An 18,738-nucleotide genomic window follows, 5' to 3' on the forward strand; every position below is an offset into this window, starting at 1 on the left:
ATTTACGCTCTATTGGCGCTATCAATTGATTTCTATTGAAAAAAACTAAACAGAGCCATTTTCAAATGAATGGCATACCAATATAGAAGCAATTGCTAAAAGCAGATTATATTCACACACACAATAAATTAATAATGTATACTACATGTCAGCTTGGAAATTTATATTCATCATTATTTATATTTGCACTGACTACTTAATACGCAAAAGGCATTCTGTATGCATAAGTCTATACCTATATTATTGATAGTCTCAAAAAAAGATACAGTAACATGATCTCAGATTTTGGACATGAAATTAGCTGAATTCAATACAATTTGAGTTTGCTTAAACATCTTCAAAAATTATTTACTTGAAGAGATTGTATAGTTCTTGACTGAGAAACAATTTAGACATTGACAAGTGTGAAGATAATAATTGCTAAAATGAAGATAAAGTATTAGAACACATTGAACCATGCATTGTATATTAAAAGGAGCAAAAGATGACAAACAATATGTCTAGTATGTCTGAACTCTTCACTTGAACATAATCACTTGGGGACATTAGAAAAGTGTTGTATGTTCACAAGAATGCATCACTAGGATTTCCCATTTTCTGGATGGACTATCTTTCCAAACCAAAATTGGCAGGAAGTTTTCAGTTCTTGCAGCAGCACGGATGGTTTGTTAGGACCTTTGTGGAGAAGGCTATGTTGAGAAGCATTCTGAAGCTATTTTCAGGCTTAGAATTAGAGGTCGTGATAACCATGTCTATCAGGTTTACAGAAGATGGTGTGTGTTTTAGGGAAGATGGTGGGAAAAAAATGAGGAGTTACAGGTAATATATTTTATGTATTTATCATCTCTACTTAGTGATAAGTGTTTTCTGTGTGAGAAAATTTCCATTACTAATTTTGTTTGCTAGGCACCTTGATAGAGAAAATGGCATAAAAAAATTGATTCAAATTTTCCAGTTATAAGAAAGATGTAAAATCCTCCCATAAATTTAGACATTGACTTTCTGTTGTGTACATATTAAATTTTTCTACTTATAGACAAATATTAAATAATATTTTAACTATGATCACTTCATTGTCAGTTATTTTAATCTTATAATCATTGAAAGCAAATAAATAATTTTGCATAAATAATTCTCCATAGTAGCATATGGCTAACCAAAGAAGATAATACTGAATATCATGGTTAAAGAAGCCAATGGTTATTTAGGAGAAGAATAACTTTGAATTAATACTTAGAGCAAGCCTTATTATATTGATCATAATCTTAATGATCAAATATACTAACCTACTCTTATTTACCTACCAATGAAATGATATCGTGTGTATTATGCATAGTATCATTAATCTAGAAGACAAACTATTGAAAGCATAAAAGTTATGCTTATTCAACTTTATCATCAAAGAAATTTTTAAAAAGCAAGAAAACTTTTTATTAGTTAAATTGAACTGAAGATTCTCTTTCAAGGATTTAGATTAAGTCTTTTTCCTTTTCAGTAATCAGAGGAACAGTTGTGAAAAATTTTACTAGTTAACATGTGGTGGAAGAATGTAGAGTACCTTTAAGTCCATTAAGATACTTATTAACATATTTAACAGTTGACTGTGTTGACCCAAACTTTAGGTTCCTGAGAAATTTCCTAACCAAATTTACTAGTCAAATGTTTTTGCCACTAAATCCAATTACTCCACTTTTTAAAATAAAATCATCACAAAGAGGCAAACAGTCATAGTACCCATTGCTTTAAAATCACAGTTAAATAAAGGTGTGAAAATTAAGCTGGGAGAATGGAATCCATTCAATAAACTCTCCCATCAAATTCTTTGGAACAAAAACTCTCCTTTACCTCCAACAGTCTTCAGCTTCCACCACATTCACTTGGCCTCTGGGTACATCATAACCTTTCTAAAGTTCTCCCCAGGAGATATTTTAGTCATGCAGGGATCTCCTTGAACACAAGTAATGACAAACAATAAGCTAATTCTCAAAAAGTTTTTTTTTTGGAGTCATTTTTACTACTTTTAAATGAGTGTGTCTGATGCATGGGTTTGGTCCCCCTGATTAATGGTCACCGCCAGCCCCGCTTCTGGAGTTGTAATGTTTCTGTGAGCTTGCCTCCAGCAGAGATCGACCATTAATCCAGTGGCATATGTCAGCCCAGCAGAGCAAGGTCACTCTTCTGCTTCAAGGGGAACCTTTTTAGAAATAATAAAACTGACAGAAAGTTCTTTTTTGCATGCTTTATGCCACCTGAGGTTGAGTGCTGCAGTTAATATCATAAAGCTTATAAACATTCCCATCTCAGGCAGCACCTGCTGACATTATGCTTAGGGATTTAAACGTTTTTTTCTTAGTAAGAACAGGCATGTTTATGTGGGGCAAATATACAGCGTGTAATCCCAAACAGGAAAAGAATAGGTAGAAAAAAATCACTGTAAGTTCATGCTAGGATATTTGGAAGAGACGTTTAGGTTCTATAACTTCTTCACTGTCAATTACATTTACTTTCCTTTCATCATATTTGGATATGGCTATAAAAAATATTTTAGTCTACTAAAAGATAAATAGTGGTGCTGAAAAGTAATAGTAGTCGCAGAAATGAACTCAGTATATGATAACTATATGTTCTGATAACTGCAAAACATCTATCTTTGAAAGAATTTTATTTTAAAAATTTTTAATCTTTGTTTCATTGGTAGTGGGTACATTAAAATTGGTAAATAATTATAGTGAGATATTTGTAATCTTAAAGTAGATGGCTTGAAACTTATAGACAGCTTAGTTTAGAAAAGATGATGACTAGATAACAGCTAAAAATATAAATAATATATACCATAAGCATTACAGTATTTATATATTGAGTTATTTCTCTATTACTTGTAATTAAAAAAATCAAAGCTACCTAGTAAAACCATGTGATATTCAGAAAAAAATTTAATATCCAGACTAATGCCATATCACTATGTATTGTTATACTGCTAAAGGTAAATCTGTCTTGAATCTTATTCCAGGAATTTAAATTGTTAAAATTATGAAATGTATAGAAAAGAAATTTCATTATTTAGTTGTCTTTACTTTATGTATATAGAGAAATTGTAGGGCCAGTTGACAACTGAAGCCAGTCCTTCCAAGAAGCCAGTGCCTTGGTTTGGTCTCCATGTCCAATGTCAAACTGTCACATTGACAGGTACAAGAACTTCAAGCTTTCAAAAATAAATGACTTGCGGGGGTACTTACTCATAAATAAACTGACAGGATACCGAAAATAGCAATATCAGGTGTTGATTAGTTATGAGAAATTCAACTGCCAAGAAGAATGCATATTCTTGTTGACTAATCAGAGAGTTGTCTACCCTAGAGACGTGGAACACAAAATCATTGTTGAAGTTTGCTTAGTATAGTAGAGACACAGAAAAGTTGTATTAGGTTATATTAAGGGCTAGAGACACAAAGTTGTAATAGCCTGAAGTATATAGTTCACCTAAGTGAGCAAGTCTGCTGAGCCGAATGGAACATTTGCTTCTGCTGATATGCGTTATTCTGCAGACTCAGTGGGAACTTCTGTTCTCCCACTCCTAAGCGCCCTGAAAGCAACACTCTCTGCAAATGCTTTTTCCCCCCTTCAGACAGATTACATTACAACTTTTGATTACTGTTTTGTCTCATTACATTCTGATGATAAGAATGGTTCCTTTTGTTTTATGTGGGTGTTACCCAGATCTTTATCAGTGACCCATTTACAAACTATGTCTTGGAGTAGTGTACTACTTTAGATGACTTATATTATCCATTAGTCATTTCACAAGTGTTGTGCATATACTGAGAAATCATGCCTATATTCCTTATTATAAATATTTTTGATAGTAGTCAAAGTTTAACAGAAAGCACATGGAGTCTGAAAGTTAAGACAGAGTTCAATACCCTTTGTTCCTCAACAGAAATTGCAGATCTACAGGTACGAATAAGATACATTCCTTGTTCCTAATGGTAACTCCATTTGGGAGGACATACTAGAATAAACTATGGTAAAAGAAACAATAGATGTGTGGAACAAGTACTATTAAACTAGAAAGGAGGGAGAGATTATTAATCAAACATGGACATTATGCTAGGAACTTTACACATGGTAATCTACTTAATTCTCTTATCAATCTTCTGTGATGTGCTTTACCACCACCTCTTCTTCAGATAAGCACATGAAACCCAAAAGATGTTTAATAAAATGTTCAACGTCTTATAGTTAAACAGGACCTCAACCCTGATCTACAAGACTTTAGTTCATATTTCCTCCTGCTCTGCCAGAATGCTCTCTTAATGTACTGCCTTGGGTTAACTCTTGGAGGCTTCCTTGAGGGAAGGTATTAAAATATGGATTTAAATTCACGAGTTGGGAAAGATAGACAAAGACATTCTAGGCTAAGCGAAGCACAAACAGGAAAGTATGAGTGGTCAGAGCTTTTCAAAGATGAGATCTGGATATACAAAGAGAGACACCAGGTTATGTGCACAGAGGGACTGAAGGGGAAGCAAGTAGTGGCCAACTGCTGGCCTAAAGGAAGCCTAGAGCAGATTCTTCCCTTATGACCCTCAAAGAAAACCAGATCTGCCTCACCTTGATCTTGAACTTTGAACTACCAAACTGTGAGAAAATAAATGCCTGTTCTCTAAGCCACCCAGCCTATGGTATTTTATTATGGAAGCCTTAGAAAACTGATACAGACTAGGTGAAAACTTCCAAAGCTTTTTAAATGAGGGGAGAAATGGGACATGGCCAGCTGTGTTGACAAATGGCTATCTTTAGAAGAATCACCGCCAGACAACTTCAAACTCTCTTCTGTTCTTATTAATCAATTCTTAATGGAGGACGTTTTTGTCCTCTACTAAGAAGCTAATTATAAATGTCTTGTTTCTAAAAGTTCACCTAAATCCTTAACACTGGAAAGAAAGAGAAATGAATTAGTTTGGGAATGCTAAATTTGGAAACTTAGATATTTGGAGTATGGGCTTAATTCCACTATAACACACACACACACACACACACACACACACACACACTGAATCTTCAGGGATAATGAAGCCATTTGTCTCCTTAGCAAGGCAAGGAAAGATTAAAGAGATAAGTGTTTCATTAAATTGATTTTTAGCAAATCCAGTGCATTGGTAGTCAAGGTAATGACTTTGTACCTTCCTGTAGGATATAATACCTACACTTCCATGGAGAGTCTACACTTCCATCATTTCTCTCAACCATTTATTTTCAGAACTTTCTATATACCATCCGGACACAGTGGTTTTTTCAAGGATAGCCAGTCTATTTGGTACTCAACCTTTGCTACTTCCCTGGATAAAACTTGATTAAAGATTCATATTCAATAAAACGGGAAGGCTAGAGTGAATGGGTACTTTGAAGATAATTTTCCAAGCCTAAAATTATTTACCACTTTCAAACAATTAAACAAGATGAGATAAGCAAATCATTAGTTCCTCTATTCTGATTCAAGTTGCCCTAGAAAGGAAAATCAAATCCAATAGAAAATTGTGTTTTGAGGAAAGAGGTAGAAACTTTTGGGAAGTGGAATATCCATATGGGCCTAAGTGTCTGGTGGCTATGAACAGAGGGATGAGGGCATTTCTCCTTGACGTATGAACATGAGCTGGAAGCAAGAACAGGGCAGGAACGTGGCAGCCTTGCTGTTTACCACCATTAGAGCCCATGTGTAAGTTCATTTTTTATATCTCCAAATGTTTACAGTATGTACAAATAGATCTCCAACTCAACATCTTCTCAACACCCAACCTGCTCCTCCTTCTCTTGCATGAGTCACCATTATCCTTTCCTGATTTCTGTAATAGCTTCCTAGAGGGTCTCTTTTCCCTGCTTCCTCCCTCACTGTCTTCAGTGTGTGTGAAACACAAAAGCAAGAATAAGCCCACTAAGATGCAAGCCAGATTTTTCTCTTTCCTTCTCAAAATCTTTTAATACTAGCTCAAATCCTTATAATGACCTAGAGGACCCACTACATCCAACTCGTTGTGACTGCTCTTCCCTTTGTATATTCTGACTTATTGTTTCTCAAATATACCAGGGACACTTACTCCCACCTTCAGAATTTTGATCTTGCTCTTCCTGTGGCCTAGAATAAGATTTCCTTATTCTGTGTCATGGTCAGCTCTTCATTTCCTTCAGATCCTTTTCAGATGTCCCATTTTTCACCAAGTCTTCCCTAGTCCCAAATATTCTTCCTTCTCTTCTTAGCACTTATCATTACTTAGCACACTGTGTAGTTAACATATTTATCTTGTTTATTGTCTGTCATCTCTAATAAGTATAAATCCTATAAGGACATGAATCTTTCTTTTATTCACCACTGTATTCCCAGCATGTGGTCTATATTGTTCATAGTAAACACTCAATAGATATATACTGCTTTGAAGAATGAATGAAAGAAAGAAAGAAAGAACGAATTAAATTCCAAGTGTTTTGAAGAGATTAGTAGAAAAAATATCTCCAGATTGGAAAACCTTAAACATTCTTGATGGCACATTCCACTTTAGGGAAATCAGAATATTTGAAGAAAGAACCCAATAATTGCTATTTCTTAAAATACTTCAGACATTCAAATGGGCTAAGAGACAACAACGTAGACATCATTTCCAAACTTGAAAGTCCTTACAGAACTTCTGGTTATCTCACTACAATGTATATTCTGATTTAATAGGCCTGGGGTAGGCCAACAGTGCTTTTCTAACAAACTTCTAGAATGCCAATATTGCTAGTCTGTAGGACCACAATAAGTGGCAAGTACTTAGAATCACCTTCAACCCAATCTTGGTGGCTCAGTGGTACTTTCTAACATGGTCTATCCTCTATCTTCTTCTGATTTATGCTATTTGTTTTTAGGTTTACATTATGATTTACTTTAAATATTAATTGGAAAACAACTATGGTATAAATACTAACTAAATAAGTGAAGAGAACATTTTAAGAGATTTTTTTAATTGCACAGAGAAATAATAACCAAAAGTAAAAATAAACATTCATTTATACCCACCATTTTTTAATGAAAAAAGTGGATTTAAAGTATTACCTACATTGTATATTGCATACCTTACTTGGAATCACGTCCTTTCAAGATCCAAAATGTTTAACTGAAAATACATAAATTAAAATCTGAAAATTATACTCAGATGCTGATGCAAAAAGAAGTGCACGCATGCTACGTCACTTCAGTAATATCTGACTCTTTGCAACCCTATGGACCAACCCTATGGACTGTAGCCGCCAAGCTCCTCTGTCCATGGGATTCTCCAGGCAAGAATACTGGAGTGGGTTGCCATTTCCTCCTCCAGGGGATCTTCCCCATCCAGGGATCAAACTCATGTCTCTTAATGTCTTCTGCATTGTGAGGCTGGTTCTTTACCACCATGGCCAATTGGAAAGCCGCAAAAAGGAGGAGCAGATGGGAAACCCCCAGATTTAGAAGAGAAGTTGTCTTGCATATGCTCACATCAACTTTTTTTTATTTTTTTTTGCCAGCTATGCTATCTTGGGCAAAACTTTTCATATCTTCTGTAAATTGGAGGTTAGAGGAAGGAGTTCCATAAACCTTTGTGCAATTACTTGGTCTAAAGTAAGCACCAGTTCATATAAACACTTCACCTTTTTTCTTATACTTGGTTAGCTAAGAGTTAAAAATATATCTTAACAGTCTTGATAGGAAAAGCAATGAAGAAAGCTCTCTAATGCCACAACTATGTGTCATCCTTGTCTAGGAGCATAAATTTGCACAGCGGGCAGTGCGGTGAAAACAACTCATAATCAACTCATCACCTCTCATCATTGCTAGGATCAAATGCAAATGGGAAAGAATGCCACTTCAGTCATTGCTAGTGAAAATTAGCATCTGTGACACTAATGGTGTCTCATTTAGTATGCACTTTAGATTTTAAAAAATGGTAAAAAAAAAAAAAAAAAAAAAAGCGCTATTTCCAGAACTGCCATTATTCCAATGTTTTCCTTTAAAATAACAGTGGCATTTGAATCTCCTTTACTAAAAGAAAAACCTCAGTTAAAATTTGTTAACACAGATCATTAATCCCAGCCACATAGAGGTCAACTTGCTCTAATTACAGAGCTTTCTTTGTGGGTTCTACTCCTTTTCTATTTTCAAAGTTTCTACCATATTTCCTGACCTGGAACAGTAGTCTACTTGTTGTGTAACAATGGGACACTCTAGGGATTCTTGCACACATTATTGGAGTCTTTCTTAAAACTTAAATAAAACTTAGAAATGAATTACATGTATTTACACACAGACATACAAACTTTCTTATGTACACAGTAACAGACTTACAAACAGGAATAATGAAAATGCATAGTACTAATCAGTATTCATATTTGAACCAGGTTGCACACAGGAAATCAAGAAAATTCATTCCTTTTACAAATATTTATGAAGAGCCTACTTCATTAAAAGTATGCTAGATTTAGGAGGGAAACACATGCTTATACTTGTCTTAATACTAGATCATGATATTTTTGACAATCTGAACACTTGAATGCTAGCAAAGTTGTTCTTATTGTTGTTTTACAGTTTAGTTTTAAAGCTTGGGTGGGCATCTGGAGGGATTTGACAGGTGGAATTCTTGTATTTAATTAGAGACAGGAATGGAGAACCTCTAAATTCCTTTCCAATTTACAGAGTCTCTTAAAGATACATTGCCCTGGCTTTCCTTAAAATTCAGCTGGTAACTAAGACAGAAATATTAATAATATCTACAGTCTCTAAGCTTATAATAGTGGCATAATAGTGAAGGAGTACCGAAAGTTGACATATGTATTTCACACTACACAGTTTGGCTTTTTTTCTGTGTATCTTTGTTTAAGTTTATTAACCTTCTCTATACCTTCTCATCTATAATGCTAAAAAGAGATATTCTGTCACAGAAATGTTACAAATATTAAATTAATGTACAAAAAGTTCTAAACACAGTCACTGGTATGTAATAACCCCATAATAAATATAGCAAACTATCACAGTTCAGTTGGAAAAAATAGTTAAGGAAAATCTTGTTTTATAATTTAAGCATTTATAGAATGTAATGAGATCAGGAACTTCCCTGATATCTCAGCTGGTAAAGAATCCACCCACAATGCAGGAGACCCCAGTTTGATTCCTGGGTCAGGAAGATCCGCTGGAGAAGGGATAGGTTACACACTCCAGTATTCTTGGGTTTCCCTGGTGGCTCAGCTGGTAAAGAATCTGCCTGCAATGTGGGGGACCTAGATTTGATCCCTGGGTTGGGATGATCCCCTGGAGAAAGGAAAGGCTACCCACCCAGTACTGTGGCCTGGAGAATTCCATGGACTGTATAATCCATGGAATCACAAAGAGTCAGACAAGAATGAGTGACTTTCACTTCACTTCACTAATGAGATCATATATTTTGAACTCTGAGTCCTAGATGCTCTTAAATTTTTTTACATCACAATAAATAGCGGATACTAGTGATGAGAAGGTAAAAACAAAATTCAAAAAGGAAAGTACAGTACCTTTCTAATATGTTAAGCAAGGCTACTTTGGACTGACTAATCTAAATGTAGAATACTTAATCATTTATCAAAAAGAAAATTATCAAATGTCTTTCTTAACTTGGAATTTACCTATACCCCATAAAGAGTTCCCTTGAAGTAGGAAATGGTAATCCACTCCAATATTCTTGCCTGGAAAATTCCATGGACAGAGGAGCCTTGCAGGCTATAGTCCATGGGATCACAAAGAGTCAGACAAGACTGAGTAAACTTCACACACACACACACACACACACACACACACACACAGAATTGTGAGACATGAATTATAACAGTTTCACTTATGGAATATTTCTGGTCTCTCCTTCTTAACCTACACTATGAATCTGTTATAATACATGTGAATGCAATTGGTCCTATTTATGAACTATTTGAAGAAAGGAGTCCATACCAAAACTGGAGAAATCGAGAAATAAAGGATTAAAAAGAAGACATACTATTCAATTATAGATGGTAAAACTGTACTTTAATGTGTTTTGATTTTTTTGATATATGGACACTGATAAATCTCATAAGAAAATAATAAATTATTTTGTATATAAGCTCATAAAACCTATTGCTACATTGTATATCCATGAATGTTTTGAATCGTCTTACAACCATTGGACATATTTTAAAACATATTTTAAAATACTAATAACAAGGTTCTTCTCCATTGTTTCCATTTCAGATGAACAGTTTCATAATTCATATTTAAGGAGTAGTGTTTGGTATAATACACATTCATTATTTGAATTGGATATAGGGGTTTCCCCTATGGCCCAGTGGATAAATAATCCTTCTGCCAATGCAGGAGATGGGGGTTCCATCCCTGGGTCAGAAGGATCCCCTGGAGAAGGACATGACAACCCACTCCAGTATTCTTGCCTGGAGAATCCTCATGGACAGAGGAGCCTGGTGAGCTACAGTCCACGGGGTCACAAAGAATTGGACACAATTGAGCAAGTAAGCACAGCAGCACATTAGGTCACCCGGACTAGAAGCCACAGGAGTTAACATGAACTGCGTGACTAAATAATAGCTTCCTCATTTCTAATGTGGTTGCTTCTTACCTACTTTAGCACTTACAACTGAAAAACAAGGAAATCTCTCTCAGAAACTTTGGAAAGAATACAGCACAAGGAGGCTTCCCAGATAGCTCACTGGTAAAGAATCAGCCTGCCAATGTAGGAGACAAGCTTTGATCCCTGGGTTGGGAAGATCCTCTGGAGGAGGAAAAGGAAACCCACTCCAGTGTTCTTGCCTGAAAAATCCCAGGGGCAGAGGAGCTGGGCAGTCTACAGTCCACAGGGTCGCAAAGACTCAGACACGACTGAGCATGTATGCTAAAAACTGCAGCGCAAAGAATGTATGTTTCTGGGTCAGGAGATGTGCATGATTGTCTGGATGCAGTTTATCCATGTAGACACTAATTCCCTATTTTTCAGACTGCTTTCTTGATGCTTCTATTCTCTCTTTCTAGACACAGGCCCTATGTTCCCTCCTAGTCAATAAAGGATTTGAAATCCTCATTCTACTAGTCATTTATTTGTAGGAATCTCTACATCTCTTCTGGATTTGGCTCTTTTTCCATAAAATACGTAAAGAAAATTACCCAGTAAAATAAATATGAATTAAAGCAAAGTTGTTTATAAGACAGAATTATAATAATTGGAAAAAATATTAACTCCATATTAAAAGGAAAGGATTTAGTTGGAATGTATGAACAATACTTTTTCATATACATTCACATACCTCTTTAAATTCATATAAAATAAAATCATCCATCTAAAGAAAAAAGGGAATCCATTCACAACAAAAAATGTTTCCAATATAACTATTTTCTGTGATATATTTTGCTCTCAGATATGTACTTTGTCAAGTATATTTTTACTTTTATGAGTAAGAAACTCAGTAATACGAACAATAGTCTACTTCTATTACAATAGCTCCTGCAATTAAGGCAAAAGATAATCGTAGACTAAAATATCACTTTGAAAGTTGTTCCATGACATAAATACGATAGCAGCTCACTACATAATAGGGTTCTTATGAGGTACTCTAACTTTAAACTGTAAATACTTGGATGAAAACCACTGCTTTGAATTAACTGTTGTGATTTCCCTAAAACCTAGTTTTGTCAACTCAATATTGGTTGCATTTAATCAAGCAAATTTTGTATAAAATTAATCTTAAATAGAAAGGTAAGCAATGCTTGTTGTACTCTTCGGGAAATGTTACCTTGCATTTTTATTCTATTAGGGGAAAAGACAGAAATCATGATATGTTATCCAGCTATATTTAAGTAGAAATGCTTGCCTATCCTTTATCATATCTTTTTCTTTTTTTCAGAAAAAAATTAATATTGTAAATCATCTGTTCTCAGTTTCCAAATATCAGAAATCATTTAGTTTTAGTTTCCTTCAGAGAGGTTTTGTGGTAACTTGCAAAGAGTTATAAATATTAAATATTGACTATTGTTCAATGCCATGACAATTCAAAAGTTCACAATCAATTACCAATTCCTTTCTCTCTGGAAGGTACCAAGCAAATAAATTCCAATAATAGATATAAATCAACCCTCTTAAAAGACATTTGACCTCAGTTATTGTTTATTTACAGGCATATTTAAAATGCTTACCTAAGAAACTAAAAAAATGTATAGGTTTTGGAAAAATTCACTGACACCAGTATTTCAGAGATATTTTCCTTTATGATACTAATGAAACTAATTTAGAGTCATAGAATAGAATCCAAACTTTGTTATTTCATACCCTATTTTTAAGTAGTAGTTAGCAATTATTTTCAGGACAAAGAATAGAATAACATTTCAAATAGAATCAGTTCAACAAATCTATACATATATGGAGCTTTGATGCTTCCCAAACAACCCAGTCCCCTCTCAAGTAGTGTAGCTAGTTCAAGAGAGAAAGTAGCCTCTATAATAAGCTATCACATTTTAGTCGGAAGAAATGAAAAACATCAAGTATTCAATCAAAACATCTCCATTTTGTAACCTTCTCATAATGCATTATGAAAGCCTGAGACTGTAAGAAATAAAATATACTCGGTAGATTTGTAAATAGACTTTGCCACCTTTATAGTTATTAAGAATATACACAAAGATTTCATAATATCAGTCTTTCAAACAGAGATCACCAAAATGATTTCCATGGAGTTGACAGTATGAGCTCAGAGTTCAGTTACAGTTGTAAATAATCAAATATGCCCTATAAGATAAAACTACATAGACAATAATTGTCAGGTATCATTTAACAGCTAATGTTCGATTCAGTTTTTCCCATATTTGCCATGAAACTTTCAACCATATGGTTGAATTGATTTCTTACGGGCAGATAAAAGCCATGTGTCTCTGTGTGCGTTCTATTAAATAGCTTGGTTTTGTTTGACTATGTATGAAATGACCATACCTTGGGCTTTTGATGTTTTTCCTTCTCTGAAACGTTGGATGGTTTTCTCTTCAGCATTTTGAATTCACACTACTCCAAACAAGCGCACTATCTGTTGTTACAGAAATGACTGAAGCTGTCAGCCGTGCGCTGTCTATGATATACAGGCACAGAGAAGTTTGAGTCTAGTAACCTGCCACTTCCTCTTTTTGGTCAGGATATGACTTCACATCTACATGGGTAAAGTTTTTTTTTTTTACAGTAATTCTTTGGTAACTTTCTAACATTCTGTTCTTGCTATATTCTATGAGGTAGATCCCTAAACCTCACACTTCAGCATGCCTGCAGTTATAAGGGCCATGAAGATTTCAAAATAACACACATTTTTTTCAGTTTATAAAAAAATAAAAAAATAAAAATCTGTAACACATTCCGTGAGATAGAGAGACGATAGGTCGAGAGATAGGTAGAGAGATAGGTAGAGATAAGTAGAGAGAAGAAAACATCTGAGCTAATAAATGAAGCAAAACTTGAGATGTGAACTTTGTAGTATGTAAAAAATGAAGAGAATACTCAGGGTAGTCAACTTTGCATTCCTATGTAAACCTTATTGGAAGATGTAATAAACTAGATTTTAAACAATACTAATCCTATTTAACGCATATATGCACATTTTAAAAAACAGGATGGAAGAAATTCATATAAATAGGAATATGAATTGAGAAGTAAATGATTATTGCATACTGTTACTTTGTGAACACATTACTAAGCTGTAAAGTGAAAGTGAAAGTGAAGAAGCTCAGTTGTATCTGACTCTTTTCGACCCTATGGACTATAGCCTATGAGTTTCCTCCAGCCATGGAATTTTCTAGGCAAGAGTACTGGAGTGGGTTGCTATTTCCTTCTCTAGGGGATCATCCCCACCCAGGGATTGAACCTGGGTCTCCAGCATTAGAAGCAGACTGTTTTACCGTCTGAGCCACCAGGGAAACTCCTTATGTTGTAAATTCCTGATTAATAAGAAAATCAATTAAACAGAACCCTCAACTAACCAGATGTCTTTCTCCTACAAACTGCATTGCCACATGTTGATAATTGCTAATAGAGTGGTGATCCCGTGGATCAATGGTACCTTCAAATGAAGCATTCCAAGTTCTTATTTAATAGTCCTGGAGTAGAGCTAATATGACTTAGAAAGTATTTCCCCATCAAACTAAAGGAATTAGCATTTTTATTATAATGTCAAAACCAACATACCCAGGAAAGTAAAAGCAAGAAGTTCAAGCTTTCTTATTAATTAGGGATTTACCAAAGGGAGACTTGTAAAATGTCTGAAACTCCACTTCTATTAAAACCAGCTTGTTAAGGGAATCAACCTAGATTTTGTTTATAAAACCCCTGAGTTGAAAAACAGAGGTACCATATTCTTAATGAGTGGCTTTTCTAGGTGAAAAATCAACTGACTCTATTTCTCAGTCTTTACTCATACCTCTAAGCTCCTCCTCCCTGAAACACAGTTCTAGTGTTCAAACTTCACTGATTCATTTACCAGATATTAAATGGTCTGTTCTGTGCTGTCTGATAATATATCAAGCCACCTGACTAGCTAAAATATAGTGTATGTTCTGTAACAGAATCGAAGGAATACACTTGTCAAGATTATAGTTAGTATGCTTCTCCTACTGGATATTAAGAGCAGGATTATATTTTTCAAGAGTTATCAGGCTGCTGTTTTCCAAATAGTGACACAGAGTCTGACACTGCAAGACCTGAGTACTCTGAAGTTGGGTAATTCCCTAAAGCTATGCTTCTTTTCAAACTTTCTGTTGGGGCTTAAGTTAAAGCAGTGATCTAAGTAAAACAAACAAACAAAACAAAAAAAAAAAAAAACCCAAACTCTTCAGAAATTGAAAGTCATGAAAAAATTTATTCCTTACTGAAAACCTTGCAACCTCTGTGCCCCCATTTTTCATCTGTGAATAGAAATTTAACTCAATGGCGGAGTTTGGTCAATAACATGGGAATGATAATGTGCTTACTACATGTTAGGGTTTTGGTGAGAATAAAAGGAAATGCCGATAAAGAATTTCTTATGTAAGAGATGTTTTATATCAAGAAATGTTCATGGATCTTAAAGAGGCAGAAGCTTTTGAATAGTTTTGCCTGTGATAATGTTTTCTATAGATTATATTTCTACAGTGGTAACTAAAGAATAGAGAACAGTCACATCCATGGTGACCATAGCTGGACTATCCGCAGTTTTTAAAAGTGTTGCACTCTAGCAGCTTTTGTGTGCGTGCTCAGTTGGGCCAAGCTCTTTGCAATCTCATGGACTGTAGCCTGCCCGTCTCCTCTGTCCATGGGATTTTCCAGCACAAGAATACTGGAATGCATGGCCATTTCCTTCTCTAGGGGATCTTTCCGACCCAGGGATTGAACCTGAAGAAAATCTTACCTTTATGATCTCTAAGCGTTTTATCATCATTAAGACTCTAAGAAATATTTAAAATGTAAATAATAGTGGAACTTGACCCTCAGAATTAAAGATGGGAGAAGCAATTTTCCAACCTTCTGTTCTACTCAAGAAAAAATGATTTCTGGAGACTAAAAGACATATATGACATTTGAGGTTCTGTTACAATCTGTGTTAAACATCTTAGCTCTCAAAAAACCTCAGATGAGACACTAATGAATGTTGTGATCAATTATCTTCTATTTTGTGGAATTCTGGATCCATGTAAATGTTTAATGACTCACCCAGAGTGATACAGCAAGTTCTAAAGTCAAAGGTAGATAGAGCAGGAACGAGGTAGAAAGTCAGTACAGAGCACAAAAATTCCCTATCATGACTGGACCACTAAACCACATGTTGCTTAAGAAATATTCTGAAACAGGGAAATTGCAAAAGAGCAAAGTCTTGGTGCTTTGTTTTCACACATTACCTTAATGGTCTTAACCTAGGCAAGGTGAAAAAATGCTGGGACTTTGTGGCATGTATGTCAGTTACAACCTCTGCGTCATAGTGGGTAAGTCAAAATTTTAAAGAAATCGCCAATTGATGACAGCTATTGGGGTGTATTTGATGAGAAAGTAAAGTGAGACATAAAAGAGTTGTTTCAGCAGTCCAAAAAATATTTACTGGCAGATTGCTAAAATGTAATAATCAAATTCAAATCAAATTCAGATTCAGATTAATTCCCGTCAGCAGAAAGAGAATGCATTGTTCATAAGGACAACAAGTCCCTGAAATTCTGCAGTTGCTGTTTCTCACTATAAATATTTTAAAAAGTCATGGTGGATAATCCCACAAGGTTATCCCAAAGGGTGGTTATTCCAAAGGGTCCACTCTTGATATGCTCAACACATGTTTCTGATAGAGGAGAGCTGCTGGTCGCACCCTAGGTGTCTTGGGAAGCCTCTTGGGAGAGAAGCTGGCCCTGTGACACTATTCTTTATTTTAAATTTCTAAAGAGATATTGTAGTGCATTATCTCACTATCTTAGCTGTAGGAGAAATAGAAACATGATATAAACAAAGATTAACAGTCTGAATGCATCTTGAACCTAAAGAATCATACAGGAAAAAGCTGTTTTGATGACAGAGACTACTGCAATGTTGTGAAGTGGTTAGCCTCCAACTAATAAAAAAAAATAAATAAAATAAAAAAAAAAAAAGAAAGAGACAAAGAACATCTTAGGTCACATCTATGCATGACAAGATGTTTGAAACAATATAAGAGGAGACTCAGTAAACAAAAATGAGGAGGACCAGTTCATCAGTGACTAAAACAACTAGGGGGATTTGATTAAAATATATGCAAATTTGTTGTTGTTGTTGTTTAGTCGCTAAATTGTGTCCTACTCTTTTGCAACCCCATGGACTGTAGCTCACCAGGGTCCTCTGTCAATGGGATTTTCCAGGCAAGAATTATGGGGTGGATTGCCATGTTCTTCTCCAGGGAAATTTCCCAACCCAGGGACTGAAACCACGTCTCCTGCTTAGCAGGCAGATTATCACTGAGCCACCTGGGAAGCTCTTATATGGATATTACAGGTTATTCAACAAATTATAAATATATACTTTCTAAGGGGTTGCCACAATAAGTAATGATAAAACAAAATTTCATACTTTTATGATTAAAGGTTTAATATTCATGAAGTCATTTTCAAAGTCAACAATAATAATAGTTATAATTTTTGAATACTTATTATATGCTTGGCATTGTGCTCTGACTTCATTAATATTTCCCATGTAACTGTCAAAAAATCTCTATAAGCTGGTACTAACATTATCATGTATGGATGTGAGAGTTGGACTGTTAAGAAAGCTGAGCGCCAAAGAATTCATGCTTTGAACTGGTGTTGCAGAAGACTCTTGAGAGTCCCTTGGACTGCAAGGAGATCCAACCAGTCCATCTTAAAGGAGATCAGTTCTGGGTATTCATTGGAAGGACTGATGCTGAAGCTGAAACTCCAGTACTTTGGCCACCTCATGCGAAGAGTTGACTCACTGGAAAAGTCCCTGATGCTGGGAGGGGTTAGAGGCAGGAGGAGCAGGGGACGACAGGATGAGATGGGTGGATGGCATCACTGACTTGATGGACGTGAGTTTGGGTAAACTCTGGGAGTTGGTGATGGACAGGGAGGCCTGGCGTGCTGCGATTCATGGGGTCGCAAAGAATTGGACATGACTGAGCGACTGAACTTAACTGAACTGAACATTATCATTCTCAACTTCCAGGTGAGGTTAGGTAACATGTCCAGTTTGCACAGCTAGGAAGTGGTGGAGTCAGGATTCAATCCAAAATCTTACCTCATAAACATCACTGTACCATAGTTATAGCTAAAGACCTGACATAAAATAGGAGTGATTTATTTGAGGGTGGGAGAGAGAAATGCTGAGCTACTGTTTGGAAAGTGTTTCAATCTTTAGGTGTGTATAAAATGTGAAACCAGGAAGCATGTAACTAGTCTAAAACCCTCTTATTCAATTAAGACTTAACATCACATGGACAAACCTGCTACCTTTTCAAGGTCCTCCCCCAAGCCAGGCTACTTTGTAGTGCCTCTAAGAAGAATCAAAAGCCCCTTAATGCTATCATTAAAATCATTTTCTCTAATTTCACAATTATTAAAATCAAGGTAGGAGCACAGATTAGATTTGTCTTCATGTTATGAAATTTCCTAGGTTCTGAAGTTCCCTTATGATGGCTTTAGATAACTATCCATCTATGAATTGATATCCAAACTTACTATCATAAATGTATTCTATTTCCTCCTTGATCTGGAGCTATAGAAACCCACTTTATATTTCTAAAAATTATTAATTATTCTCTTAACCTTTGACATTTCATCTCATTAGTTTTTGCTTGCCTCAATATCACCCCCAAATTATGGTCATAAATTCACATTTCTATAGTTTCCTTTTTACAACTCAAAATGTCATTTCATATTTTGTAGAAGTGAAATGCTTATCGTAAAAAAAAAAAAAAAAAAAAGAAGCTCCCTGTCACATCCTTTTATTTTTCCCAGACTTATTTCAATTCTTTGTATGATCCCTCTAGTATTAAAACCATTTTTCTCATTAGTTAGATTATTTCTATAGGATAGGCCCATAGTTTCTTGATTTATGTATTAGACATTATCTATTGATTCCTGCTTTGTCCTTGAGGATTTTATACTCCTTTCACTCCCCAACTTCCTTTTAATTATTTAGTTAAATCAATAGTTATTATTATTTTGTAAATATTGTTCATGAA

At 35.1% G+C, this 18,738-nt stretch overlaps 1 protein-coding gene across 3 annotated transcripts in view; it reads right to left on the reverse strand.

The window, feature by feature from the left end:
- Positions 1-18,738, reverse strand: part of LOC110141936 (SAM domain-containing protein SAMSN-1) — a 93,427-nt gene that overhangs the window by 41,379 nt on the left and 33,310 nt on the right. Inside the window, exon 1 of one of the 3 annotated variants that reach the window (XM_020900962.2) lies at positions 13,002-13,155. The exons of the other annotated variants lie outside the window; for them this stretch is intronic. Coding sequence (XP_020756621.2) covers positions 13,002-13,058 — 57 coding nt within the window. The 5' untranslated portion in view covers positions 13,059-13,155. Of the gene's footprint in view, positions 1-13,001; positions 13,156-18,738 lie in introns of those variants that run through there. 3 annotated transcript variants of the gene reach the window in all.

The sequence above is a fragment of the Odocoileus virginianus genome, chromosome 25 (assembly GCF_023699985.2).
Source record: "Odocoileus virginianus isolate 20LAN1187 ecotype Illinois chromosome 25, Ovbor_1.2, whole genome shotgun sequence".
NCBI classification, from domain to species: Eukaryota; Metazoa; Chordata; class Mammalia; order Artiodactyla; family Cervidae; genus Odocoileus; species Odocoileus virginianus.